The following is a 27,836-nucleotide window of genomic DNA, read 5'->3' on the forward strand; positions in this document are numbered from 1 at the left end:
TGTTCCAGTCTTCCACGGCAAGGCATTTCCCCGACAGGCTTTTGGAGAGTCTTTTCTCTCCCTTTTCCTCTCCCCAGGTTTCAGGACCTTCTTCCTCGCCTGGACATGAGACTCTTCATTCTGTTAGCCTTTGCCTTCTGCTCCTGCCATGCCAGCCCTCTCCAAGGCCAGAAGGTAGACTGTGATGATCCTGGGGTCTTTAACGCGGTGGATCTAGCCCTGAAGGAATTGAATCGAGGCATAGCTAGTGGCAACAAATATGCACTCAGTGTAGTCCTGGATGCCAGCAAAACAGTAAGTAAACTCTGGAACAGCAAAAAAATCATCTCTGATTATTAATCTTCCCATGCAAGGACTATTAATTTGTTCTACAAGAAGACATTTCCTACAAATCAATGCGATCGGATGCAGGAGGGGACATTGCTCATGAGTCGGGAGTGCTAATTTTCTCTCTCCTATCGCCGTTGCTCTCATATAGTTCTCTCTCTCTCTCCTTAATATTGAAGCACTCTAACTAGTATAAAATTAAATGAGCACCAATTATGACTCCGTTTAGTGAATATTTCAATTGTATTAATAATTATCACTGCATAGAGCTCACGCTGGACTTCACCCACAGAGTTTTATGTGGGTAACTTGCAACTTATGCGAAGGTCCAGTTCCGTGGGTCCATGCAAGTACGCAAAAATGCGTAAAACCAGAAATCCCGGGAACACCGCTCCCCGGCAAGGTGGAGGGCTGCTTACCCAGTTTTGTCTTTTTCTAAACCTTTAGTCCTTTTTTTTTAAGCACCTCTCATAATTTGATTAATACCTCCACTCGGTAGCTGACGATTGTGGGGTGGGATGGCAGTGCTCAAAGGACCACCCATAAGTTGCATGGTTGCTGTTTACCGGGAGGTAGTACTTAGTTTTAGCATTATATTCCGTCTTTCCTCCTGAAGGAGCCTAGGGTGGCAAGAGGGGGGGGAGGGCAAGGCAGCAGGGAGGGTGGCATGGTCCAAGTATAATGGCAAGAAGTGCCAGATTGGCTCCAGTGTCAATCTCATTGCTGCCTCTCCTCCTCTAAGGCATCAGTGTGACCAGTTAAAGGTCAGGTGAGCATCAGCATCCACTACTGCCTCTGCTCTAGGCCCAGATTACATTATTATTACAGTAGTACCTCCAGTTATGTAACCCTCTGGTTATGTAATCTTCAGGATGCGAAAGCGGCAAACCCAGAAGTATTTGACCAGGTTTCACCACGCGCGCATGCGCAGAAGCGGCCCTCAGGTTGCAGAAACCTCGGGATCTGAAAGGACTTCCGGAACGGATCCCATTTGCAACCGGAGGGACCACTGTATTATTATTATTAATTGAAGTTATATTGGCAAACTGGCCAAAATGTATAAAAAACCCTCAAATGTTTGTTGGAGATTTAAAAAGGGGATGGTACCTTCATGCACATGTGGTGGGACTGTGTGAGGATACGAGAATTTTTTGGATATAATATACAATGAACTCAAAAAGATCTTTAAATTCACCTTTTTAAAAAAACCAAAGCCTTTTTATTAGGCGTCATGTCCACTGAAATCCAAAACAACTTTAGAACCATCTTTATGTATGCAGCTATGGTGGCTAGAATTTTAGTAGCAAAAAACTGGAGATGTGGCTCAATTCCTACAAAGCTTGACTGGCAGGTGAAGATGATAGAATACAGTGGTACTTCAGGTTACATACGCTTCAGGTTACACACTCCGCTAACCCAGAAATAGTGCTTCAGGTTAAGAACTTTGCTTCAGGATGAGAACAGAAATTATGCTCCAGCGGCGCAGCAGCAGCAGGAGGCCCCATTAGCTAAAGTGGTGCTTCAGGTTAAGAACAGTTTCAGGTTAAGAACGGACCTCCGGAACGAATTAAGTACTTAACCTGAGGTACCACTGTATCTATCATCTATCCATCCATCCATCCATCCATCCATCCATCCATCCATCCTTAATTTATTCTAGAATATAGGCATTGCTGCTCTGCTGGCATTTCTTAAATGGATCGTTCAAACCCATCTATTATTGATGGACTAATTAAGTATAAAAGCTTGCTTGTACAAGAGACCGGTGTCACTCTGGTTTCAAGCACAGTGGGTAGAGCTCGCCATCGTAGGAGAAAACAGCATGTAGCTTTATCAAAGGAGCCAAATATTGATGTTGCGGTGGGGCAAGTGCAAGTCTGGATGCAGCTGTAGATCACACAGTGCGTCGACCGCAGCAGAATTTGGAACAAGTCTTCTGCTTGGAAAGTTCACAACACGCCGGCTGAAGAGCTGGCTTTGTTTACTGAGGTTAAATATTCCCATCAGTTACCTTTCACTTATGAAATGTTTGCTCTGCTTTGCAGCTTGCGGACAACGGTTCAAAGAATGCTTAGCTGAAAGGGCTGTTTCACGGCACGTAGCAGAGAAACACAGCAGTGTGCTGGGTCCAGTTTCATTCTGTTGCTTCTGTGTTAACTCAGAACAAATTACTGCAGTTGAGTTAATGAGTCTGGGTGTTGTGTCCGATTCTGCCGTTCCACATGCGCAACACACTTCTGCTTGTGCAACTCCTCTCCCACACAGCTCCCCCCATGCACAATCAAAATCTGTTCCAGAGGATTGAGGGACCCTCTGGAGCAGATTTGGGGAGAGAGAGGAGAGGAAGGGAAAGTCCTGTTGTGAAAGCAAAAATATTTATTTATTTGAAGCATTTCTAAAGTGCTTAATATTTTTTTAAATATCTGTACGCGGTATACAAAAATGACACATAATAAAAACAACATCAGATAGATAGATATGTGATGTTGATGATATAGATGAGATAGATAGATAGATAGATAGATAGATGATAGATAGATAGATAGATAGATAGATAGATAGATAGATGATTGATTGATAGATAGATAGATAGATGATAGATGATAGATAGATAGATGATAGATAGATGATAGATAGATAGATAGATAGATAGATAGATAGATAGATAGATGATAGATAGATGATAGATAGATAGATGATAGATAGATAGATAGATATAGATAGATAGATAGATAGATGATAGATAGATAGATAGATAGATAGAGATAGATAGATGATAGATAGATAGATAGATAGATAGATAGATAGATAGATAGATGATAGATAGATGATAGATAGATGATAGATAGAGATAGATGATGATAGATAGATAGATGATAGATAGATAGATAGATAGATAGATAGATAGATAGATAGATAGATGATAGATAGATAGATAGATGATAGATAGATAGATAGATAGATAGATAGATAGATGATAGAGATAGATAGATGATAGATAGATGATAGATAGATAGATAGATAGATAGATAGATAGATAGATAGATGATAGATAGATAGATAGATAGATAGATAGATAGATAGATAGATAGATGATAGATGATAGAGAGAGAGAGAGAGAGAGAGAGATGATGATAGATGATGATAGATGAGAGAGAGAGAGAGAGAGAGAGAGAGAGAGATGATTGATAGATAGATATAGCTAAAAACAGGAATTCAGAAATTATGGGCTCTGATCTTAAGTGCCAGGGAATTACCAGAAAAAACAATAAAACCTTCAAGAGATATCTGAATACATCTGATATATGCTACGATTTGGCATGTGCTGTCATCTTCTTTCTTATGTGTAGAGGATTTTTAATTTTTCTTTAAAGAGAAGTGTATATTATTTATTTCATCTGCAAATTGATTCCCATAAGGCATTCCAAAGTGATTTAGCATGAGATGCCCCCACATGCAATGGGGCTACCTAAACACAGATTTATCACTTCAATTACCCACTGGTCCAAAAAACTAGGCCTTACAGCAGGGGGCACCAACCTTTTTGGACCAGTGGGTACATTTTGAATTTGAATTTTGATGAAGTGCTCCATTCTATAATTCTATGAACAGAATGGGAGCAGCTGTCGGTGCTCCCACCACCACCCCTGCTTAACCGCAGACAACTTCAAGCTTACTAAGAGAAATCGTCTATATGTCCTGCTGGTTTTGACTGTGGCGCACAACTCGGGCACATTATTTTCATTGGGTTTTCTTTGAGTAAAACTGAGCTGGACATGAGCATAAAACACAGATGAAATCGGCAGCACCTTCGAAACAAGCATAGGCAACTGAATCATATGTCCAGATTAGGCTTGCGGAAAATAATGATAAAAGGGTTTTGGATACTTCTTCCACCTCCAAGTCCTCTTGTACACCCAAAATCTGCTCTGGAGGATGCCCTCAACCCTCCAGAGCAAATGGCAGGTGGGTGTTTACAAAGAAACTATAGAGGGGAGGAGAAAAAGAAGGTGGTTTGTGGGACCCTTCACCATCAGGGTCCCAATGCAGGTTACAACAATTTAAACTTGGTTCTTGAACTTAATCCATTCTAGGAGTCCGTTCAACTCCTGAAACTGTTCAACAACCAAGGCGCAGCTTCTGATTGGCTGCAGGAGCTTCCTGAACTCAAGTGGAAGCTAATAATAATAATAATAATTTATTATTTATACCCCACCCATCTGGGTGGGTTTCCCCAGCCACTCTGGGCGGCTTCCAACAAAACACTAAAATACAATAACCTAAGCTGCGTTAGATGTTCAGCTTCTGAAAAACCTGAAGACTTAATTCTGGGTTTGTGGCGTTCGGGAGCCAGGGTGTTCGAGTACCAAGGTACCACTGTACCAAAAACAGTTCAAAACTAAATACAGTGATGAATTGGGGGCATTTACTTTATTTTCATGAATATTGATCCAAGGGTACTGGCACAGGGTATGTGTTTGATATATGGTAATTCTATTTTGATATTTAATTTGTTTGGGAAAGTCTTTATCAACCTCATCCAAACTGAAGCTATGTGGGTTTTTTAGACTCTAGGGCCATCTTCCCCAGTTAGCATAGCCAATGGTCAGGGAAGAGGAGATCAGTGGTCGAAAACATCTGAAGGGCCCCATGTAGAAAGTTGATTTAAATATTCATTTTACTATGCAACTCCCTCTTTGGATATTTAGGCGTAGTAATTTCTGTTTGTCTACCACTGGTTGAACAAAAGCACTGAAGTATTCTGAACAGAAGCATTTAAAATGTAAAAAAAGAAAGAAAGAAAGCTGAGCGTACACTGTCTACCAAACAAAATTTCTTGCACACTTTTAGAAAAATGGGTTTCCAGCAGAGAAGAGTCTGGCCATTTATGATCCTGGGGAATAGGCCTCATTTAAAATGCTGCACATATTAATAAGTCATTAAGAAATCCTTCTGAAAACGATCTCCCTGGCTCACTGTGGAAATGATGAGCACTTACATAAATGTTTTCTTCAGCCAGGCCCTGGCCAAAATTACATTGTGACATATCAGCTAAAGAAAACCTCTTGCGTTGCTGGAGATGCGACTCCCTGGCAAAACTGCGAGTTCATGCTATTATCGGAGGGAGTAAGTATCTATATTTTCTCTCTAAAATGTATGTATAATTTAGCACAAACGTGGTGGGAAGGTGCTACAGGAGAGGGCAACAGACACTGGAGCATACCCCTAAACAGTCCCAATTTCTGATTGGATCAAACCAAAAGACGCCCATTTTTATTTTTATTTTGGTCTCATGCTGTGGTGCAAGTCAGCTGATTTGCGCCAGAGTGCCGGGCCAAAGGGCTATCGAGAGCCTTTGTGGTGTAGTGGTTAAGAGCGGTAGACTTGTAATCTGGTGAACCGGGTTCACTTCCCCGCTCCTCCACATGCAGCTGCTGGGTGACCTTGGGCCAGTCACGCTTCTCAGCCTCACTCACCTCACAGAGTGTTTGTTGTGGGGGAGGAAGGGAAAGGAGAATGTTAGCCGCTTTGAGACTCCTTCGGGTAGTGATAAAGCGGGATATCAAATCCAAACTCTTCTTCTTCTCTTCTTCTATCGTTTTTTGGGTGTCTCATGTTCTCGAGGAAATCCTCTGGTTTCCATGAAAACTGAAAAACAAGCGTCCCAATTTTGATCAGCGGGATGTTGGAGGGTATGCAGGAGTGCCCATGTAGAAATGCTTTACACAGAACGTGGGAGAACTGTGCTCTGGGTACAGGTCGCACCAACATCTTTGGCAGGGATTCCAATCATGAAATTGTGTTGGTTGCCCAAGCATGCAAGCTACAGTGTGTATGACCCTTTGCTTGTATGTACAACTCACAAGCGTGTATTGCTCTCAGTGCTTTCCAAATCTCACTTGCTGTTTCAAGGTCTCGCACATGAGATAACTGAGACTTCTCTAAACTCAAAATTAAATTGGCATAGGCTTTGTCCTCCAGCCTTTGTTCTGCTTCATCTACTTCTTCATCCTCATCTTTTACAGGAGGGTTAACAATAACAGTCCAACATTGTTCTTTCTTTAAAAACACCTGCATCTGTAAACTCCATGACATACAATTGGACTCTCCCAGTTTCTCTGCTGGAAAATAGGAAGCTCCCCCTTGAGCTCCAGCTCCAAGTCCAGCCATGGCGCCACCCAGCTTCCAGCTTTCCACTCAGTCCTTACTCACACGTGGCTTGAAGCAATGTTCGGCTCCTGGTCTCAAATAGACATTCCCTGCCAACGCCTTCACACAGCCAGCTGCTTGAGAAACGCTGAGTTGCTTCCAGTCTCTGGGTTCTTTTCACACTCTGTCTCTGCCCACTCAGGACTGGGCCCATAACCTATTGGAGGGGGGTTTTCAACTGGTGGCAGAGGACAGACTGTGACTCCAGGAGACAGGTGTAAAACCAAACTTAAACGAAGACTTTATTACAAAACAACAAACAGAAATGCTGGTGGGTGTTATTCCTGCAGGCAGGGGACAAACTGCAGCTTTTTTCCTTTTGTAGTCACGCCCAGCTGCAACCAATTAACCCAGAGTTTACAGAGACTTCTTAAAGGTACACATGTTTCTGTGCAGAATGTCTCCCAACATGAAGGACACGTACCTAATGTCAATAGACATAACAGCAGTATCCAAGATGGAAACGGAAGAGAAGCGCTTGCTGGATTCGACCAGAGGCCCATCTAGTCTACTTTTTTCTCCTTGCATTGGCCAATCAGATATCTAAGGGAAGCTCAGTGTGGAATAAGGGCTTGTGTACATCAGAAAGCTGATCCGCGTGAGCAAAAAAAAAAATCCTACCAACTGCTAGATTGTGGTGCTACTATTGATATATTTACTGCTGAAAAACCCAGAGATTCATTTCCATGCTAATTCCAATTTTAAAGGGATCAATATATTCGCCATTAGCACTACATCAGACTACATCCACACAGTTGTTTTTTTCCCCAAATAACTAAGCAAGATTATCCCTGCTTCAAAGTACTTTGTCATTCATTCGTGAATTACGGTTAAGCAGTTCTCCAGCAAACATTAATCTTTTAAAATAAATAAATAAATGAAGCCACCCACAATGGATAAAAAAAAAAACCACATTTGCAGCATTGATCCATTATATGATCCATTTTCCTTTATCACATGCTTTCAACTGACTTTCAATGTGAGATTAATCCTTTTCGGAAACAAATCACACGATATCACCTCAGGATATCGTTTTGGGTAAAGAACGCCTGCTTGGATTAGTTCTGGATGAGAACATTAACAAATGATAGTTTCCAAAGAAGTAGTTGGCTAAATCAGCTTCAAATATCAACGCTTAATTATTCACCTAGTTTTCCATTTACACACAGTGTGCCTGAAGGCAACTGAGGCGATGTTTGAACACAGCCTGAAACAATAATAAAATAGAGGGCCATAGAATAATTTTGAAACATCAGTTAAAAGTCAATGGCAACTAGAGATGGGGAAAGATTTTTATTCAGTCCACTTTTTATATAATAATAATAATAATAATAATAATAATAATAATAATAATTATTATTATTATTATTATTATTATTATTTATTATTTATACCCCGCTCATCTGGGTGGGTCTCCCTAGCCACTCTGGGTGGCTCCCAACAGAATATTAAAACACAATGAAACATCAAACAATAAAAACTTCCCTAAACAGGGCTGCCTTCACAAAAGTCAGATAGTTGTTTTATTTCCTTGACATCTGAAGGGAGGGCATTCCACAGGGCTGGCGCCACTACCGAGAAGGCCCTGTGCCTGGTTCCCTGTAACCTCACTTCTCGCAGTGATGGAACCACCAGAAGGCCCTCAGTGCTGGATCTCAGTGTCCGGGCTGAACAATGGGGGTGGAGATGCTCCTTCAGGTATACTGGGCCAAGGCCATTTAGGGCAGGCTTCCTCAACCTCGGCCCTCCAGATATTTTTGGACTACAACTCCCATGATCCCCAGCTAGCAGGACCAGTGGTCAGCGATGATGGGAGTTGTCGTCTCAAAACATCTGGAGGGCCGAGGTTGAGGAAACCTGCTTTAGGGCTTTAAAGGTCAGCACCAACACTTTGGATTGTGCTCAGAAACGTACTGGGAGCTAATGGAGGTCTTTCAGGACCGGTGTTATATGGTCTCGGCAGCCGCTCCCAGACACCAGTCTAGCTGCCATAAGAATAGAAGAAGACTCTGCTGGATAAGCCAATGGCCTATCTAGTCCAACGTTCTGTTTTTACAATGGCCAACCGGGTGCCTATTGAAAACATGCAAGGAAGAGCCAAGCAGAAGAACAATCTCCCTTCTTGCAGAGTCCAGCAACTCCTGTTGAGATGCATTACTGCCTCCAACCGTGGAGGCAGAGAATAGCCATCACATCTAGTAGCCCAAACTAATGCACAGATCGGAGCGTAATTATTAGGGCTCTGCCCCTACTTCAGCTGAAGCCCTAATCCCACACCAGATCAGGTTGATCTGGGCTGAATCCAGTTGAGATGGCTTTTGATCAGTCACCTGGGGTTGCCAAATGGCAGGGCAGTTGGGTGGGAGGGGAGAAGGAGAGACAAACAGCCTCTGCAGTGTTTGCCGCAGGGAACTGGCAAAGCAAACCCAGCAGGATTGGACCCTTTACTTACCAGCTGGTAATTGGAAGGTATGATCCTGCTCTCTGCAGTGGAGGGAGGAAGGAGGAAGGAGATCTACAGTGTCTCCATCTTCCCCTCCCAGCTCCCAATCAAAGGCTTGCCATACGTCAGGAAAATTCCTGACATGTCCTGGTTTTTGGATGTAAAAATGGCCTCAAGGGGGAATTTTGCTGAATCGGCAAAATGTCAGGGGAAACCCAGGTGTATGGCAACGTGGTGAGAAAAGCAGAAACAGCCCCACAAACTTAAAATCACCCAAAGAAGCTCAACAATTTTTGAAATATGGCAACCCTACCCAACCACATGTTTAAAAGGTAAAGGTAAAGGGACCCCTGGCAGTTAAGTCCTGTCACGGACGACTATGGGGTTGCAGCGCTCATCTCGCTTTACTGGCCAAGGGAGTTGGCGTTTGTCCGCAGACAGCTTCTGGGTCATGTGGCCAGCATGACTAAGCCGTTTCTGGCGAACCAGAGCAGCGCATGGAAACTTCGTTTACCTTCCCGCTGGAATGGTGCTTTCGAACTGCTAGGTTGGCAGGAGCAGGGACCGAGCAACGGGAGCTCACCCCGTCGCAGGGATTCAAACCACCGACCTTCTGATCAGCAAGTCCTAGGCTCTATGGTTTGGCCACAGGTTAAAACTGTAATTAAAGTTGTGAGTGGGGGAAGTGAAGCCACATCTTCTTCCCCTGCCCCACTCCTGACCACAAGTTTAATCAGAGTTTTAAACCCTAATTAGCACTAAGGTTGGCCTGCAAATTGATTTGAGAGCTTGATCTGAGTCAGTTTAGCCCTGGGTCAGTGCCGAGCCAAAGTGCCAGACTGAGGGGACCTTGCAAAGCCTTAATTCTTCTTCAGGTATTCCTTTATGTATCAAATTTCTTTCTTTTTTAACAAATTTTTTATTAAATTTTCAACAAAAATAACAAATATAAAAAACAAACAATAACGAATACAACATACAAAGAAAGAAAAATATACACGAAAACAATATCAATTCCATAAAATGGGATTCTCTGAATCCCGTGACACACACACAGAGTTCCTTAATTTTTTCTTTTCAGCTGCATATCATTTCTACTCCAAATTATTGTTTATCTCAAATTTTCTATGCTATCTCTATTAAATCTCTATTAAAATGCTGCCAATACATTAACCTGTTTACAATACTTTTGCAAATATATAATAAACATTTCCCATTCTTTTTTAATTTTCTTGTCATCTTGATTTCTGAGCTTTCCAGTTAATTTTGCCATTTTAGCATAGTTTGCCAATCTTCTTTGGTCAGCACTGCTTCCCTTTCCATCTTGTATCAAGTTTCTATCCTGCCCTTCTTCCCAAAGAATCCCAGGCCTGCATTTCTCAGAATTTTGCATTTCTTCAAATTTTGCAGTACAGTTCTAGCAGTAACTAACAGTGTAACTACCAGAGAAGAGGAATTTTATGTCTGGTAAACACTAATCGTTGTCCTTCTCACTCCTTGTAGGACTCCGGCGAGTGTAAAGCTGAAGTTCACATTGATGACTCCGCTGAACATTCCAACGTTTTGCAGAAATGCACTAACATTACTGGTAAGTGGTATTTTTAAGTTAGCACACAGTAGGCTGACTGAATAGGAAAACAGTGGCTAGGAATGGGCAGAAGAATGGTCCATGTTGATAAATGCAAAGAAATGCTCCCCAGGAAAGGATGAAAGCCCCAAGCTTGGTTTTATTTTGTTGTTGTTTAGTCGTATCTGACTCTTCGTGCCCCCTGGACCAGAGCACGCCAGGCACTCCTGTCTTCCACTGCCTCCCGCAGTTTGGTCAAACTCATGTTCATAGCTTCGAGAACACTGTCCAACCATCTAATCCTCTGTCGTCCCCTTCTCCTTGTGCCCTCCATCTTTCCCAACATCAGGGTCTTTTCCAGGGAGTCTTCTCTTCTCATGAGGTGGCCAAAGTATTGGAGCCTCATCTTCACGATCTGTCCTTCCAGTGAGCACTCAGGGCTGATTTCCTTCAGAATGGATCAGTTTGATCTTCTTGCAGTCCACGGGACTCTCAAGAGCCTCCTCCAACACCATAATTCAAAAGCATCAATTCTTTGGCAATCAGCTCTCACTTCCATACATCACAATTGGGAAAACCATAGCTTTAACTATATGGACCATTGCCAGCAAGGTGATGTCTCTGCTTTTTAAGATGCTATTTACTTAAATTAAAAGGAGCCCGTTTCGTGATGGGTTACTTTAGTATGTGTGGAGCAAGATAGGAATTGAGAAATGGGCCACATGGAGATATTCAGCCAATAGGTCCGTGCATTTGAAGGGGTTCGTGTGTCTATGAATATATTTGAGACATATATGCTACCAGTACTTACTATGAGGCAGAAGGAAGCCTTGCTAAGACCCCCCATTAATATTTCCCAACATGTACATATTTCATTCAGATTTATGGTTTATTGAAGTAATTAAGAAACAAGGCTAGGAACTGAAGGCCAGGCTGGCAGGACTGAACAACTGAGACAGAAGCTTAACAAATTCTCTGATGGACACTTGTGAGGGGGCAGTGCCCAGACCTGAAGGATTGATGCCCATCGGATGTGTATGAGGCCTGAGGATTTGCAATACGGTTTGTTAAAGCCATTTAGCACTGAACTTGGAGCTGCAACTCCAGCTTTGCGTGGCAGCGCTGTGGCAAGTTATGTTGTAGTGCCTGTGCAAATGCATCCCCGATTGTTGAGAACCTGAACTGATTGCAAGCACCTTAGCTAAGCTCCGTTCTGCGAATGGCTGGCTGGATTTCTTTTCACCTACCAGCAAGTCTTCTAACTTCGTTCTCAAGCACATTTATAAGGCAATGGTGACACCTAGTTGTCACTGTTAAATGGTAGCTGTATGCGTTCTGCAGGGACACTTTCTGGCCCCTTTGTGAAAGCTGAAATCTAACATGCGCCATGCACCGCCGGAAAATACAGCTGATTCCGAAGTCTGGGAAAGTTCCCCGTTGTATCTGAAGAAATGTAAAAACTAGAAGTACCCTCCAAATCTATTGAATAGGATTTGCTACGTTCAGGGTGCCTTGTCAATCACAGGAGCCAATTCCTAGGGACCATGGGGGCTTCAGCCCCCACAATAAAATATTTGAGGGGGCCACCTCCCCAAGTTTTGGGACATTTCCATTCAAAGGGGGGTGCATTGTGTCACGGCCCCCCACAATATTTTATTCAAATGGCAACCCAGTTGTCAATAGCTGGATGAATTTGCATGGCCATGGGGACCAAGAGAAGGGGAGATTGCCAGTTTGATTAATGCTGCAGCACAGAAGAAGAAGAAGAAGAAGAAGAGTTTGGATTTGATATCCCACCTTTCACTCCCCTTCAGGAGTCTCAAAGCGGCTAACAATCTCCTTTCCCTTCCTCCCCCACAACAAACACTCTGTGAGGTGAGTGGGGCTGAGAGACTTCAAAGAAGTGTGACTGGCCCAAGGTCACCCAGCAGCTGCATGTGGAGGAGCGGGGACAGCATTAATCAAATAAAAATTGCCATGTTCAAGCCCAGCGATGGACTATTTGTGTACAGTGCTCAGAACTACTCTGCCTTCGACTCCATTTCTCTGGTCCTTCACCTCCTATGTTTTTTATTATCTGTAAGTTGCCTTGAGTCCCTATCAGCTAAAAAGGTGGGGCATAAATAAATTTATTAGTAGTAGTAGTACCACTTATAAACACCATCTCCAACTCCTCGAAAGATTCCATCAATGGTGTCTCCGAAAAATTTTACACATCACTTGGGAAGACAGGCAAACTAATACCAGTGTACTGGAAGAAGCAAAGATCACCTGTGTTGAAACAATGATTCTTCAACATCAACTTCGTTAGACTGCTCATGTTGTGCGGATGCCTGATGATCGTCTTCCAAAGCAACTACTCTATTCTGAACTTGAAAATGGAAAGCGTAATGCTGGTGGTCAACAAAAGAGGTTTAAAGACTCTTTTAAGGCAAATCTAAAAAAATGTAGTATAAACACTGACAACTGGGAAACACTGGCCTGTGAGCGCTCCAGTTGGAGAACAGCCTTTACCAAAGGTGTCATGGGCTTTGAAGACACTCGAACTCAGGATGCAAGGGAGAAACGTACTAAGAGGAAGGCACGCTTGGCAAATCCACACCGTGATCAACCCCTGCTGGGGAACCAATGTCCCCACTGTGGAAGGACGTGTGGATCCAGAATTGGCCTCCACAGTCACTTAGGGACTCATTGTTAAAACCGTGTTTATGGAAGACAATCTTAGTCGGCTACGAGTGATCGCCAAAGAAGAGTAGTAGTATTTCTTTTCCCTTGCCTCCCACAGGAGCCCAAGGTGGCAGAATAACAAAACAGCAAACAAAATGAAACAAAAGCAGTGTTTTCACATGCTCATTTTGTTCCGCAGGACTATAGCTGTCCTGTACAAAGGGGTCCTTCTGACTGGTGTTCTATGGCAGCTGTATTATGCAACATGTTCCTGACTCAATAATAATACATTAATGGGCGGTTGATTCTGCATCGTTCTTCTGCTATGCTTCCTGAAAGCTACCACACTCCTGCTGTCGAGAGGCACTATAAGCGCAACAAATGCAGGGCAAAGCCAGAAAGTTTGCAATATGATTTCAATATGATTTCGTAGGATGTGCACCGATTGCAAGTTAAGCATTGACTGGATGTTAAGCAGTTTGCCCACCCTTAAGGCTTTGCAGGTGAAAAGTGGGGTGACGTATGACCACTGAGATGAGCGCAAATCATCATGAATGTGCAATAAAAGGGAGATTTTGAGGGGCCCTACATTTTGGAGAAGTGGTCTCTTGCTTCTATTTAAATTTTGATTAAAAGCAGCCATAGGGAACCCTAAATTAGACTGGGACCACGGCACTGATGGAAGAGGGTTGAACATTTTTCTTAATGTTGTTCATCTACTGTGAATGTCTTACCTCAACCACTATTCCCCCCAGGAAATGTCTTTCTTTCTGCATTGTACCAGTTTGTGCACTGGGCAGTAGAGCTGGAGCTTTGCAGCTTACCAAAGCTGGCATAGCGCTGTTCTTGTTTTGCTTGTTCTTCAGTCCCAGACAAGGTGACCAGGATGCATGCTGGATGCCTAGGCTGCTGGCAATCCATATCCACCAAGATTTTGGAGTTGCTGCCCATTTTGAGACACGCCATACAGCTACATAACAACCAGAGCGGAATGCCAAACCTTTTTGAAGCTGGAGAGATAGTGAAAGCCCAGCGGCAGGTTTGTATATGTCTGGGGTGGGGGGAACCTAATGTCATGTGCCCCTTGACATCATCTGGGTCTCCAGACGCTGGTGTCATGACCTCAGGGTCTGCCTCACCCTCTTCAGGGGATAATAATAATAATAAATTTTAATTTTTTAAATTTATATCCTGCCCATCTGGCTGGGTTTCGCCAGCCACTGTGGGCAGCTTACAACATATACAGTCGTACCTTGGTTTTTGAACAGCTTAGTTCTCTAATGTTTTGGCTCCCGAATGCCGCAAAACCGGAAGTGACTGTTCTGGTTTCTGAGTGTTCATTTGGAAGCCGAACGTCTAAACGGGCTTCCGCAGCTTCTGATTGGCTGCAGGAGCTTCTTGCAGCCAATCAGAAGCCATGCTTTGGTTTCTGAATGTCTTGGAAGTCGAACAGACTTCCAGAATGGATTCTGTTTGACTTCCAAGGTACGGCTGTGTGTGTGTATGTGTGTGTGTGTGAAGTAACATCAAACATTAAAAACAAAATATCCTATACAAGCAACAGACCAATAAATCAATAGAAACCAATTACAATAATAACAACAATAGTGATAATAATAGTAGACTGTTTACAGTTACACCCAAATTAAAGTAACCGCCAACCTCAACTACCGTATTGTTCGCTCCATAGGATGCACTTTTTCCTTCTTAAAAACTAAGGGGGAAAGTCTGTGCGTCCTATGGAGCGAATGCAGGGGGGAGGCAGGCAGGAAAAGCCCCCAAGAGCCACACACAAGCTTCGCGCGGCTCTGGCGGGCTTTTCCCCAGGAGGGAGAAGGGACCGCCGCTCCCCGACCTGTTCTGGGGGCTGGGGTCGGGGGAAGCTCGGGCTTACCCCGCCCCCAGCCCCGCAAGCTCCAGAAGTGGAGGCAAGGTTGCCTGAAACCCCCTGAGCGCAGCTGCAGTTCGAGCTGTGCTTGGGGGCTTCAGGCAGCTATCCACAAGCCTTCAGAGCGCGGTGGGAGTTCCCCCCGTGCTCTGAAGGCTTGCGGATAGCAGCCTGAAGCCTGAAGCCCAGGGAGCGCAGCGCAAACTCCCACTGTGCTCCCCGGGCTTCGGAGTGTGCCCCCAGCCCCGCAAGCTCCGGGAGCAGCGGCAAGGCTGCGTGCAACCTTGCCGCTGCTCCCGGACCTGTTCTGGGGGCTGGGGTCGGGGGAAGCTCGGGCTTCCCCCGCCCCAGCCCCGCAGCTAAAAACGAAGCCATGACAGCTAGCGGGATCCATCCTGTTGGCTATCTTGGCTTCTGCCAAAGCCGCGTGCAGCCTCTCCCGGCTATAGAGGTTGCACGCGGCTAAAGAGGAAGCCAAGATAGCCAACAGGATGGATCCCGCTAGCTGTCTTGGCTTTTTTGCTCTTTGGGGCTGGTGGGGGGGGGGGAATAAAAAATTTTTTCTTTAATTCACCCCCTAAAAACTAGGTGCGCCCTATGGTCCAGTGCGCCCTATGGAGCCAAAAATACGGTAAACATTTAACCAACACCAACCCAACAAAAATGAAACAGAGGAGACAAAATTAGAACATTTTAAAACATTTTAGCTAGTTGCCCCAACCCAAGATTTGTTCCAGCAAGACTGTGGACTTGGAGGGAAAACAATGGGAGGAGTGGGAATTGCCCACAGAGCCACCCCAATGGTCCTCACTGCGTCAGAAGGTCCAGCATGGGAAGAGGCGTTCACTTCCCCAGCCTGAAGAGGTTTCATTGGCCCTTGTGACTTTGAGAACTCCAGCCCAGAAGCTTAGCAGAAGCTCCATCTCCCTTGAGCTGTAGGGGAACTTTTGTGAGTCATTTGCAACCTCTCCTAAACGTTTCTTCCAGGTGGTGGCTGGATGGAAGTATAATTTTGAGTATTTGGCCAGAGAGACCAATTGTTCCAAGGCTGAATTTACAGATTTGACTGCAGAATGCAAAGCTCTTCCTCAAGGCGTAAGTGAACTTCTCTGTTTATTCTGGAATAAAGAAGGGTTCCAGAATTTTGTGCAAAAAAAACACCTCAAAATGTTAGAATCACCAAACGTACATGAACCAATGGATGAATGAACCATACAAATTGGACAAATGAGCATTTTTGAAAATTGCATACAACGTGCATATTTACACAGAATTTGGAAAATAAGTTGAAGCAGGACAAAGACAGATGGAATTGTATGTAACCAGCAGAAAAATATATAGAGTGCATAGAAATGTGATAGCATTTGATGTACCTAAGGTTGCCCTCCATCCCTAACCTCACTCTCCACCTTTGTAATGTATGATGGAGATTGTGAACAGAATCGCCAGGGAGCCAGAGCAGACAAACCAGTTCAGGGAAGGGTTTCTTTTTCTTTTCTTGAACCATACCTAGGGCCGAAGGAAAAACTCAACTCAGCTGGTATTTCTTTTATTAATTAATTTATTGTTTAATTAATTAATTTTTTATACCACTCTTTATCTGTAGATCTCTGTGAAGTTCACAACATTTAAAGGCGAACTTACAAAAATTAGCACTTTCCGAAGCAATACGCGCACCAAAACACAGTTGTATACTGAAATTAACACTTCTCTGAATTTTGCAAAGCAATTCTCCAGTCAAGAGATCTATAGAAAAATGCAGTGCTTTTTTTCTTTTAAAAAGAATGTTTAGGGGTACTCTCGTTTTGACTCAAGAAAATCACTATTTTATAGTTCAAATCGGGGGGAATCAATACAGGAAATGGAGAAAAGTACAAAGATTCACAATATGTTTCGGGGCATGCGTACTCCTGCGTCTCCCCTCCCCAGAAAAAAGCACTGCAAAAATGCATATACTAGGGGATATAAATGTATGTATGTATTTGTGAAAATAGCATACAAAAGCACATTACACATGGGGAAATTGCTTTGCAGAAATGTGTAAATTAGGAGACATTATTTGCAAAAATGTGCACACTGGAAGAAATTAGCAGTAAGATGCTGTTAAATTTTCATGAGAACGTAAACATTAAAAAAAAAAAATTCAATACTGTTTGCACCTGCAAAAGTTTCAGGGTGGACATGCTGTTTTGTTTCTAATCCATACATGTCCCATAGCTTCCTGCTGAAGTCCTGTATCTTTTCAGACCACAAGTGTTCTGGTCCCGTCCCGTCCCGTCCCGTCCCCGTCCCGGTTTTGTTGTGCTATACTGCAAATATTGCCCCTCCAAACTGCAATATTGCAGTAACGTTAGGCTAGCATCGCTGAACAAGTAATAAAGCAGAATGATGTGTGGACGCTTCGGTATAAATCCACCTTTAACGCATTATTATTGTGTCAGTGACATGTTGCAGAACGCACCTGCAAAAACAACACCAGTCTGGTGGGATCCTGAGACTGCAACAACATCCTAGCAAAAGTGGGAACTAAAGTCCTGTCTAGCTCCTAGACGGTAGCTTCCTCCGGGGGTATTTGGCTGGGCAGCCAAAAGCACTTCAGGAAACAGCAGTCTAATTCATTCTGTTTCTCCTCTTGGCCAAGAGAGCTGTGCTGGAAGAGTTGCCAAAAGAAATAAAAAGATTAAGACAGCAACCAATTTAACTCCAGGCAAATATTTCCATAAAAAGGAAGTTGTTAAACGATCCTCTAAAGCATATATATCTGCAATGCAGTTCAGAGGAGGGATGTTTCGAGTGGGGAGATATATATATATATTCCAGCTAGGAATTTACTAGCTACTGCATTGTTAGAGAAGCCTCTGAGTTAGAAAGAACAGCTGATTTGCTTGTTCTTGCTCTGCGATTCTGCCTCCTAATTCCCCCATCAGTGGTCCAGGCCAGATTACAGGGGATCGGGGGAATGTGGATCAGGAACATTGTTTGGAGACCCTGTAAAGCAGGTGTGGAGAACTGCAGTTCACCAGACTATAACCCCCATCATTCTTGTCCATCAGCCAGGATGGCTGCAGCTCATGGAAGCTGGAGTCCGACAACTGCTGGAGGTTCTCAGGTTCCCCACTGCTGGGGTAGATGAGAAAGGGGAAAGGATAGGAAGAGCTGTTAGCCAAGTAACCCTAACACCTATCATAATGAAGCATGGTACTGTTCTCGCCCACTCGCCCCAACAGCTATGGCTATTGCCTACCCAACTTTCTTAAGGAACCGTCCAGCTGAACTTAAGCCTCGGGGGAAGCAATGGATATCAAAAAAACTCCGAAACAGAAACAAGGTCATGAGAGGGTAGGAGAGGGTATATTAATTGCAATTCATCCCTCCATATGTGTGAGTCGAACATACACTGAGCAGATCTTAAAGTCCCACCCTTGGCAGAAAAATGGAATGAGGTGCCTCTGCTCAGCTTCTAAACTATGGGTTACTATTTGACTACAAAAACTCAAGGGATGCGGGTGGCGCTGTGGGTTAAACCACAGAGCCTAGGGCTTGCCAATCAAAAGGTTGGCGGTTCGAATCCCCGCGACGGGATGAGCTCCCGTTGCTCGGTCCCTGCTCCTGCCAACCTAGCAGTTCAAAAGTACGTCAAAGTGCAAGTAGATAAATAGGTACCGCTCCGGCGGGAAGGTAAACGGTGTTTCTGTGCGCTGCTCTGGTTCGCCAGAAGCGGCTTAGTCATGCTGGCTACATGACCCGGAAGCTGTACGCCGGCTCCCTCGGCCAATAAAGCGAGATGAGCACCGCAACCCCAGAGTCGGCCACGATTGGACCTAATGGTCAGGGGTCCCTTTACCTTTACAAGAACTGAGGTTAATACTAATGAAATTTCATCAGTAATTTAGTGCCCATTTCTCCTCAATGTACATAGTTTTGTATACAATATTACCTTATTTTTGCAAACCAATTTTCCCCTAATTTAATGCAATTTTGTATGTTATTCTTTATAATATATCTATTTTAAGCACACTTTGCCCTAGTATATGCAGCTTTGTGCATGTTGCTTGCCTGGAGCACTGCATTGCAAAATTCAAAGAAGTGTGAATTTTAAAGGCAGTGTTTGGGTTCATGTACTGTTTCAGACACTTCGAATTTGGGAGCGTGAACCGAATCGAATTTCTCTACCATCCCTGCTGCCCTGTGAATATTAAAAAAGGAATGGGAATGGGGAGGGAGGTGTGGTATGTCCTTAACATCTGGGGATTCCCTTTCTCCTTTTCCAATTCAACCAAGAGGACCACATCAGGACATCAAAAAGAAGAGCAAAGCTTGAGATGTAGCGGCCAACACACAGCATTTGCTTTTATTTTGGGGGTTTAATGACCACTTCACCTTGTCTTCTTTTTGCTTTCTGTCCCCCCTCCAGCACATAGCTAGTTGTGTAGTTGATGCCGTTGTGGACTTGAAAGGGAAGCTTGTGCATGCTGAACAGAAGTGCATCCTTCGAGGTTTGTAACTGCGGTTTTATAAAAATTGGGGGTGTGAAGTTAGTATTCATCATCTCTACGTGGGGGCAAAAAAGGTAGGGCACTTTTTGGCTCTGTTTGGGCCACAGTGCTGTGTCACACAGGACCTGGCATTAATTCCTATGGGCCAAAGAGACAAGTGAGAAACAGACCGGATGACAGAGCGCAGGCTCAGCTTACTTAGGACAATGCGGAGATGGGAGACCAAAGCGTAGCCTCTTCGCCATAGCTATGGCAGCAGCGCCCATGCCCACTGTCAGGGGACTGCCATCAGGACTGGAGAGGGAGGCAGGGGGATACAGGGAGCCTCTGACGCTTCTGAGGAGAAGCCACTCATCAAGCGATGGGGAAAGCCACACCTCCAGTAGAACGGAGGGGGAAGGGGATAGCTAGTTGAGGGGAGGGCTTGAAGATGCTACTGAGAGCCCCAGTGCCTCACCTAGCCCGGCTGGCCAGCAGACAGACACGCCGTTTCCGTTGCCCAGCTTACGCAGAGGGGTGAAACGTAAGGAGGGGAGGCAGAGATTTGGGGTGTCTAAGTTCTTATGTTGGGGGAGAACCTGGAAGGAGCCACTCCCGGAATCTGCAAGCGACTAGGACGGACATGAACTTTGTGTTTCTGCACTGTATATAGTTTGCACCAAATAAAACCTGTAAAAGACAGGTCTGAGTCCTGCCTGGTTACTCGCGAGCAACCACCACCAGCGCCTGACATCCACATAGGCCTTCTATAGCTTCCTCTGGGCTTCTCCCCACTGAAATTAGGCTTGAAAGAAGCATTCTGTTGTAACCAATAGAATGTGCTCGTGGCATGTGCTCAGTCACAATGCATGCGTGGTGCCAGCAGCAAAGTCTCCATTTTGAAAATCATTTGATTTTGATGAAATCTAACGTGTTTTACTTAGTTTGTTCGTTTACTTACAGAAAAGGAAAAGTTTTCTGGCGCTGTTTGTCCTGGTTGCCCTCAACGTATTCCAACAGACAGCCCAGAACTGAAGGAGCCACTGGCAGTTACCCTGGAGAAATACAACTCGCAATGTGGTGGCGATTTCTATTACAAAATTGAAAACATTACAGAAGCTTCAAGCCAGGTCTGAAGTCTGTTGCTACCGTTATATTTCAATGTAATGTTTTGAGAAAATTGACTCAAACTGGGATGAACTGTTCAGTCTGTCTCGAGAGACAATGGGAGGTGCCTCAGGGGGTGAAACCGCTGGAGAATCACAGCACCTGCTGTGGCTGCAGAGACTGATGACTCGTAACCGCTGCCCCCTGTGTTGTTTTTTATGCGTTAGCACCAAATTGGCAGTGTGTATGGAGGCCCTGGGCTACCCAAAGACCCCACCTCTCAACTTCCAAGACCCCCTTCTCAGCCTCGCTGGTTTGGTCTAAAGGAAAGCAGAGCAATCCATTTGGCACCAGTTTGGCTGCAGGAGTTGCAGGAAGGAGGCATACAAGACACCATCCAAACACCTTAGGGACTCCACTCAATTTGTGTAGGATTTACTCCATGGGTAGGCAAACTAAGGCCCGGGGGCCAGATCTGGCCCAATCACTTTCTAAATCTGGCCCACGGACGGTCCAGGAATCAGTGTGTTTTTACGTGAGTAGAATGTGTCCTTTTATTTAAGATGCATCTCTGGGTTATTTGTGGGGCATAGGAATTAGTTCATTTCCCCAAAAAATATAGTCCTGCGCCCCCCCCCAAGGTCTGAGGGACAGTGGACCAGCCCCCTGCTGAAAAAGTTTGCTGATCCCTGGTTTGCTCCTTAGCCTTTTCTTCTCCCAAATATATCCTGCAAGGCAGAGGAGCTTTAGAGTCAGAGTTTTCCTACTAGAAGGGCCACCTTCCCAGGTTGATGAGCCCCACCTGTCCCTTATGGGAACATAGAAAGCTGCCTTTACTGAATCAGGCCAACGATTCATCAGCTCAGTGGTGTCTACACTGGCTGGCAGTGGCTCTCCAGGGTTTAAGGCAAGGGACAATCTGAGCCCTACCTGGAGACGTCGGGGATGAAACCTGGGACCTCCTGCATGCAAAACAGGCAACCCATCACACTGAGCTGCAGCCCTTCCCCAAAATTCAGACTTTCCCATACTGGGAGTCAAACCTGGGCCACTTGGGTGAAAACTGTGGGAATGTTCAGGGATGCAGGAGAGGATATATTGTTTGATTATATCCTTTCCAACTTGTGTTAACAAGTTCTACAATTTAGCAGAGCAATTTCCCCCTTTTTTTAAAATTCCACAGCGGATATGTTTGTTCAGGCTCGCTAAAGCCTCTAAAATACGTTTTCCTTTTTGGTGATTCCCCATTTAGTCCCTCGTAAAAAGATAGACACGACACAGTCTTCTATAAAAGTATAAAAAGAGTTTACTCACACATTCTGTTCACAATTGGATCCCAGAAGGCAGACTTAAGTTAGAAAAGTAACATACACCTGGAAACTATCCCACAAGGAGACAGCTCCTTTGTCCATTCTTGGCTGCAAGCCAAGAGAGCATCTTAAGCTAAGCAGATGTTGCTTCTTCAACGAATGTGGTCAGAGAGAGAGAGATGGCTGACCAAGTGAGGTCACACCCACCTCTAGTCACATGCAGAGGAAGTCTGTCCCAGCCAAGGAGAAACAGGAAGTTCTGACTGGCTGGTCCAGACATCCCCTTTTATGTCCACTCTAGGGAAGTTGTACTTGACTGCTCTTGTGTTTCACATCCCACAAAAGTCAGGATTCCTAACTGCTAGACCAGATGAGAATATATACATTAAGCCCGATGGGATAGTAATTTTCATGCAAGACATGCCCCTACTGCTCAACCCATTCTGTGCAAAAGCCCTGATTTGGGTTTTGAGGCTGCGCTTGAACTGCGTGAAGGCTTCACTCCCAACATAAGCTGTGTGCCATCTCAATGCTATCCTGCCAACCTCCATGCTGTTTTTAAATATAACAATGCTAAGCATTCACAGTGTGCTCTACAACATCCATTCCCCTTTATTTGTGCTTCTCCTGGTCATCTTTCTCCTTAAATTTCAGGTTGTTGCTGGAATAATGTACCGAGTTCACTTTCAAATTAAGGAGACAAATTGCTCTAAGCACATGGTCCCGAAATTGAATGATGATTGTCTGACTACAGAAGACAGTGTAAGTTACTGGTAGAGATTCTAAGATGAATATTTTATTTCAATCTGCTAAATAAATCTTAAATTTGGATGTGGGTGGGAATATTGCAGATCCATGTGGTTATTTGTATTCTTACTTTTTGAGAAGTCCATTCCTGATTCACTTTGATTTAAACTTCTTTAGTTCCCTGGTTAGACCTGAATGCTAGGTAATATTTAATTCAGTTAAGATTTGTTGCCTTAATTTGTGTTTGGTTTTGGCCTTAATAAATTTTATTCCTCTCCACATGAAAACCCAGCACAACTGTTTATAAACGAAAAGGGTTGGTTTTTTTTTAAAAAAAAATACAGATAAGAAAATGCCACAAGCTTTCACAATAGCATTCCCAGCTATAATAATTTGCCAGGATTTGTATTTCATGATAACCTTTGACTAGAGATGTGCCACTGCTCTATCTTGTTTTGGCTGCAGAAACTGTTATACTGCTATGCATCTATTTACGAGAGACCCTGGACGTCAGAAATCCAGCCCAAATTGAAATGTGGTGAGGAACCTCAGGAGGTATGAAAATCCATATTGTTACAAAACCACCCCCACTCTGCCAAGCGGTAGCAAAAGTCCAGGGGTTTCCAGACACTCACCCAGAGTCTGTGTTCCTTTGGAGATTTGAGACACAGCAAGGACTGTCGTAGCTTTAAGAAATATGGTTTATTCACTTACAGTGGTGCCTCGCAAGACGAAATTAATTCGTTCCGCAAGTCTCTTCGTCTTGCGAGTTTTTCGTCTTGCGATGCACGGTTTCCCATAGGAATGCATTGAAAATCAATTAATGCGTTCCTAGGGAAACCGCCTTCAGACCAGGTCCGGGGACAGTCTGTCCCCCGACCTCTTCTGAAGGCTGGGGGGGGACAAGGGCTTTTCTTCCCACCCCCAGCATTTTAAAAAACCCCGGGACAGCGGAGGACTTCTCCGCTGCTCCTCCCCATCGCCAGCCCCGCAAACTCGGGGGACAGCGGGAGAGGCGCAGCGCGCCCTTGCCGCTGCCCCCCGACTTGGCTGGAAGGCTGGCGGGGGGAGAAGCCTGCTCCTCCCCATCGCCAGCCCCGCAAACTCGGGGGACAGCGGGAGAGGCGCAGCGCGCCCTTGCCGCTGCCCCCCGACTTGGCTGGAAGGCTGGCGGGGGGAGAAGCCTGCTCCTCCCCATCGCCAGCCCCGCAAGCTCCCAGAGCGATGCCAAAGCTGCGCGCAGCTTCGGCAAGGCTCTGGGTCCCGTTCTGGGGGAGGGGGAAGCTCGGGCTTCCCCCGCCCCAGCCCCACGCCTTGCGGTGGGGGAATAAATTTTTCCCCCTTTATTTCCCCCCCCCCCCCGCCAGGCTTCGGAGGAGGTCCGAGGACAGTGGGGAAGACGCGCTGCGCTTCCCCGCTGTCCCGGAGATTTCCCTATGGGCTTTCGTCTTGCGAAGCAAGCCCATAGGGAAATTCGTTTTGCGAAGCGCCTCCAAAACGGAAAACCCTTTCGTCTAGCGGGTTTTCCATCTTGCGAGGCGTTCGTCTTGCGGGGTACCACTGTATTTACAGCTTCTGTTTGCACGGAAGGAGTCCAGATCTTGCAGCATGGTCATTTCAAGAGGGGCTTGGAGTCCAAGGCATCTATCCCAGCCAGCCTTCAGCCAGCCAGGCCAAGATGGATCCCAGTCTTTCTTCTCCCCCTTCTTCCCAGCATACTTTGCTAAAGACTCTCTTTTCCTATCACCTCACATCTAGTTATCCTAGCAGCCTTCTGTCTGCCCAGGCCCAAGATTCCTCTTAGATGGGCCATCAACCCATTTTGTCATATGAATACCTCTATCCCAGGCGATAAGAGTTTTAAGATGAGACACTGCTGTTTTTAATATTGAATTTTAAATTGCTGTAACCTCTCCTTAGAGAAGGAGCAGGTAAGAAATTGAAATAATAATGAGCCAGATAAACTTGGAACAGTCTTGTCCAATGATATCTAGAAGGCATCTGGTTGGAGTACAACTCTCGTCATTGCAGACCGCTGATGTTGCTGATGGGAGTTGGGAGTCCAACAATATCCAAAGGACACCAAGGTGCAGAAAACTGGCTTGAAGATTTGGTTTGGTACAGATGGAGAGAAACAACGACCCACTTCCCATGCTAGTTCTCCTAGTCTTTAGAGCTCCAGTGAGAGCCAGTGTGGTGTAGTGGTTAAGAGCAGTGGACTCGTAATCTGGTGAACCGGGTTCGATTCCCTCCTCCTCCACATGCAGCTGCTGGGTGACCTTGGGCCAGTCACACTTCTCTGAAGTCTCTCAGCCCCACTCACCTCACAGAGTGTTTGTTGTGAGGGAGGAAGGGAAAGGAGATTGTTAGCCGCTTTGAGACTCCTTCAGGTAGTGATAAAGCAGGATATCAAATCCAAACTCTTCTTCTTCCAGTCAAGATGTTGATTGCATTTGGCCTATAAGACTTAATGCTCTTAGCCCAATGTACAGTGGTACCTCGGGTTACATGTGCTTCAGGTTACAAACGCTTCAGGTTACAAGACTCCGCTAACCTAGAAATAGTACCTCGGGTTAAGAACTTTGCTTCAGGATGAGAACAGAAATTGTGTGGCGGTGACAGCAGGAGGCCCCATTAGCTAAAGTGGTGCTTCAGGTTAAGAACAGTTTCAGGTTAAGAATGAACCTCCGGAACGAATTAAGTACGTAACCAGAGGTATCACTGTATCTGAGAGACTTGCTTTTCTGTGTGCCATTGTAGGAAACAGAAGAAAGCCAGCCCTTGAAGAAACCAGTCATGATGCAGGTACAAGCAACACAATAATGGGGGGGACGGGGGCGTGTTATGCTTTAGCAGTTTTGGAGCCACCCCTAGAGTCTAGTCACTCTGGGCACATCTGTTGCTGCAACCTCATAATTTGAATAGTCATTGTGACTTCTCCCATAGAATACTTGGATTTGCAGTTTAGTGAGGATTCTGTTAGAAATCCTGAACTTCCCCTCATAGAACTGCAGTTCAGTAGATCCCTGTCTGGGCTGAGGGAATGGCTTTTAAACCAGTTTTAAGCCAGAAGTGGAGCTGTGCCCTCAAAGTTCAGAACAACTTCCAGAAAGTTCATTATTAGGGCTTGTGGGGGGGTGGGGTCCTGGATTCAGCATGGTCCGAGTTTCCAATTTACATTCCACCATATTTTAAGAGTTAAGTCTAATTCTTGTCTGTTATTGCGCAATCTTGACTTTCGGGATGTGTCGGTCTGTTTTAAGCACCTAATTAAATACATTGTGATGGCTTTTCAGCTTATGAGGAGACCTCCAGGTTACACCCCATTCCGAAGTGCTGGTCTAGCCCTCATCACAGGAACAAGCGGAGGTGAACCAAGTGGGGCTTGTAACCTAGGCTTTGGCAACAATCATGGCCACAGCCACAAACATGGCCACAGCCACAAATATGTCCTTAAAAAGCCCAAAAGCAAGCCGAAAAACAAGTCTTCTGAAGAATCTGATGAAGACAAAACTACACTCACACCAGCTGCTGAAATCCCAGAACAGCTACCTACTATAGACGTGCTTCAACAAGAGGAGGCTGAGACACCACAAGACATCAATGGACCTCCACCTTCTTTGTTTGAACCTTTACCGGATCTGCCAGAACCACCAGCTCCTAAGTGTCCAGGGAAAATGTGGAAACCCATTGTAGACATTCAGGAACCTAGTCGTGACTTCACACTCGAAGATCTTTTACCTCCCTCTGTGGACACCGCTGAACCGATCGAAACAACACCAGCTCCCAACCCGTCAATCCCCCTCGATTTTGATCTCACAGATGCTCTGTAACCAGTTTATTATTTCTTCAGGAATTCATGAAATTTGAAGTGGGAAAGTGACTGGGATTTTAAGGCTGCGTGCAAACATAACACTGAAACAGGAGTTGCGGCAAATTGTTTTCCCACACGGCAAACCTGCCCCCCCCCCTTTTGCAATGCAATTGGCAGGTGTGCAACCCCGAAATTTAAACGTTGAGTCAGCAACCTTGCCTCTCACATGCCTTTTTTTGTTTTGTTTTTCGAATTATTTATTTCAGCATTTGTCCTCTTCCTTCTTTTCTTACACCGGGACGAAAAAGCAAAATTTAAAAGTTACCAAAGTGTTCCAAGGACATGGGGGTGGTAGATTCAGTATATCACAGGCAACCTGCCAATCTGCAATGTATAGATGGCTCCTATAACAAACTCTCAGAACTAGCTGCCTCTGTGCCAATCCCTGGAAAGAATCATTTGTTTGAACAGAATGTCCTAATTGCACTTCTCTAGCAACCTCGCTACACCAATAGTGTTATGTTTGTCTGCAGCCTTGTTAGCCAGTAATTTTCTGAATGAATTCCAAGTATGATCTAGCATATTGCACCTGATGATTTCCCACTCCCACCCCGACTCAGTTGAAATCAGTAGAATGTTCCAGCTTTGAAACAGTAAGGATGAAAGCAATGTAGCCTACTTTGTCTGTTACTCTAATGCAAAGTACATTTCGTGATTGAGCTGCGCTCTCTTCCCTGGCTATTGCAAATAATAAAGCAAGCATCAAAAAAGCACTCAAGTGCTAAATATACTTTGTTGGCAACGAACCAGGAAGGTCTTTGAAGGCTTGGCCAGAGAAACTCAGTTTTCCCAAATGCCTCTGGGCCTCAAACTCAGAGCTAAAGCAAAATTTAAAAAGCGATAAACCTCGCTAAATTTAGGCACCCCCTACTTCATGAACCACAGCAGCTGAAATCTTGAATTTTTCAAAAATAGGTTGGTTATGAAATCCAACATGATGACTCTCATTCCAGGCAATGTATGCATCATCATCTACTGATAATAATAATTAATATTATTTTTTATTAAATTTGTATACCGCCCTATACCCGCAGGTCTCAGGTTGGTTCACAAGCTAAAATCACAATATAAAAACACAGAATACATAATCAAAACAAAAACAACTCAATAGTCATGTGGCACCGTGAAGCCCAGAATGCATCATAGGATATTGTCACCTGTTGTATCTGTCAGGAGTTCAGCCTACCCTCAAGTAGGATCCTGGCAGAGACACATGCCCAA

The 27,836-nt window shown here is 44.7% G+C and overlaps 1 protein-coding gene across 1 annotated transcript; it reads left to right on the forward strand.

Annotated features, from left to right (window-relative positions):
* KNG1 (kininogen 1) lies at positions 1–27,328 on the forward strand. The gene is made up of 11 exons (XM_028731677.2): positions 1–294; positions 5,344–5,454; positions 10,484–10,568; positions 14,081–14,253; positions 16,090–16,197; positions 19,517–19,598; positions 20,541–20,707; positions 22,649–22,756; positions 23,207–23,296; positions 25,502–25,546; positions 26,038–27,328. The coding sequence occupies exons 1-11, from the start codon at positions 106–108 to the stop codon at positions 26,572–26,574; spliced, it is 1,695 nt and encodes a 564-aa protein (XP_028587510.2). The 5' UTR covers positions 1–105; the 3' UTR covers positions 26,575–27,328.
* The last annotated feature ends 508 nt before the right edge of the window (positions 27,329–27,836 follow it).

This window comes from Podarcis muralis, chromosome 6 (assembly GCF_964188315.1).
Source record: "Podarcis muralis chromosome 6, rPodMur119.hap1.1, whole genome shotgun sequence".
Taxonomy (NCBI): domain Eukaryota; kingdom Metazoa; phylum Chordata; class Lepidosauria; order Squamata; family Lacertidae; genus Podarcis; species Podarcis muralis.

Excerpts from the sequence above, each read along its gene's own strand:
- KNG1 (XM_028731677.2), top strand. The coding sequence starts at position 106 with ATGAGACTCTTCATTCTGTTAGCCTTTGCCTTCTGCTCCTGCCATGCC. Across the intron at positions 14,254-16,089 it reads TAGTGAAAGCCCAGCGGCAG|GTGGTGGCTGGATGGAAGTA; the intron begins GTTTGTATATGT and ends CGTTTCTTCCAG. Across the intron at positions 25,547-26,037 it reads AGAAACCAGTCATGATGCAG|CTTATGAGGAGACCTCCAGG; the intron begins GTACAAGCAACA and ends ATGGCTTTTCAG.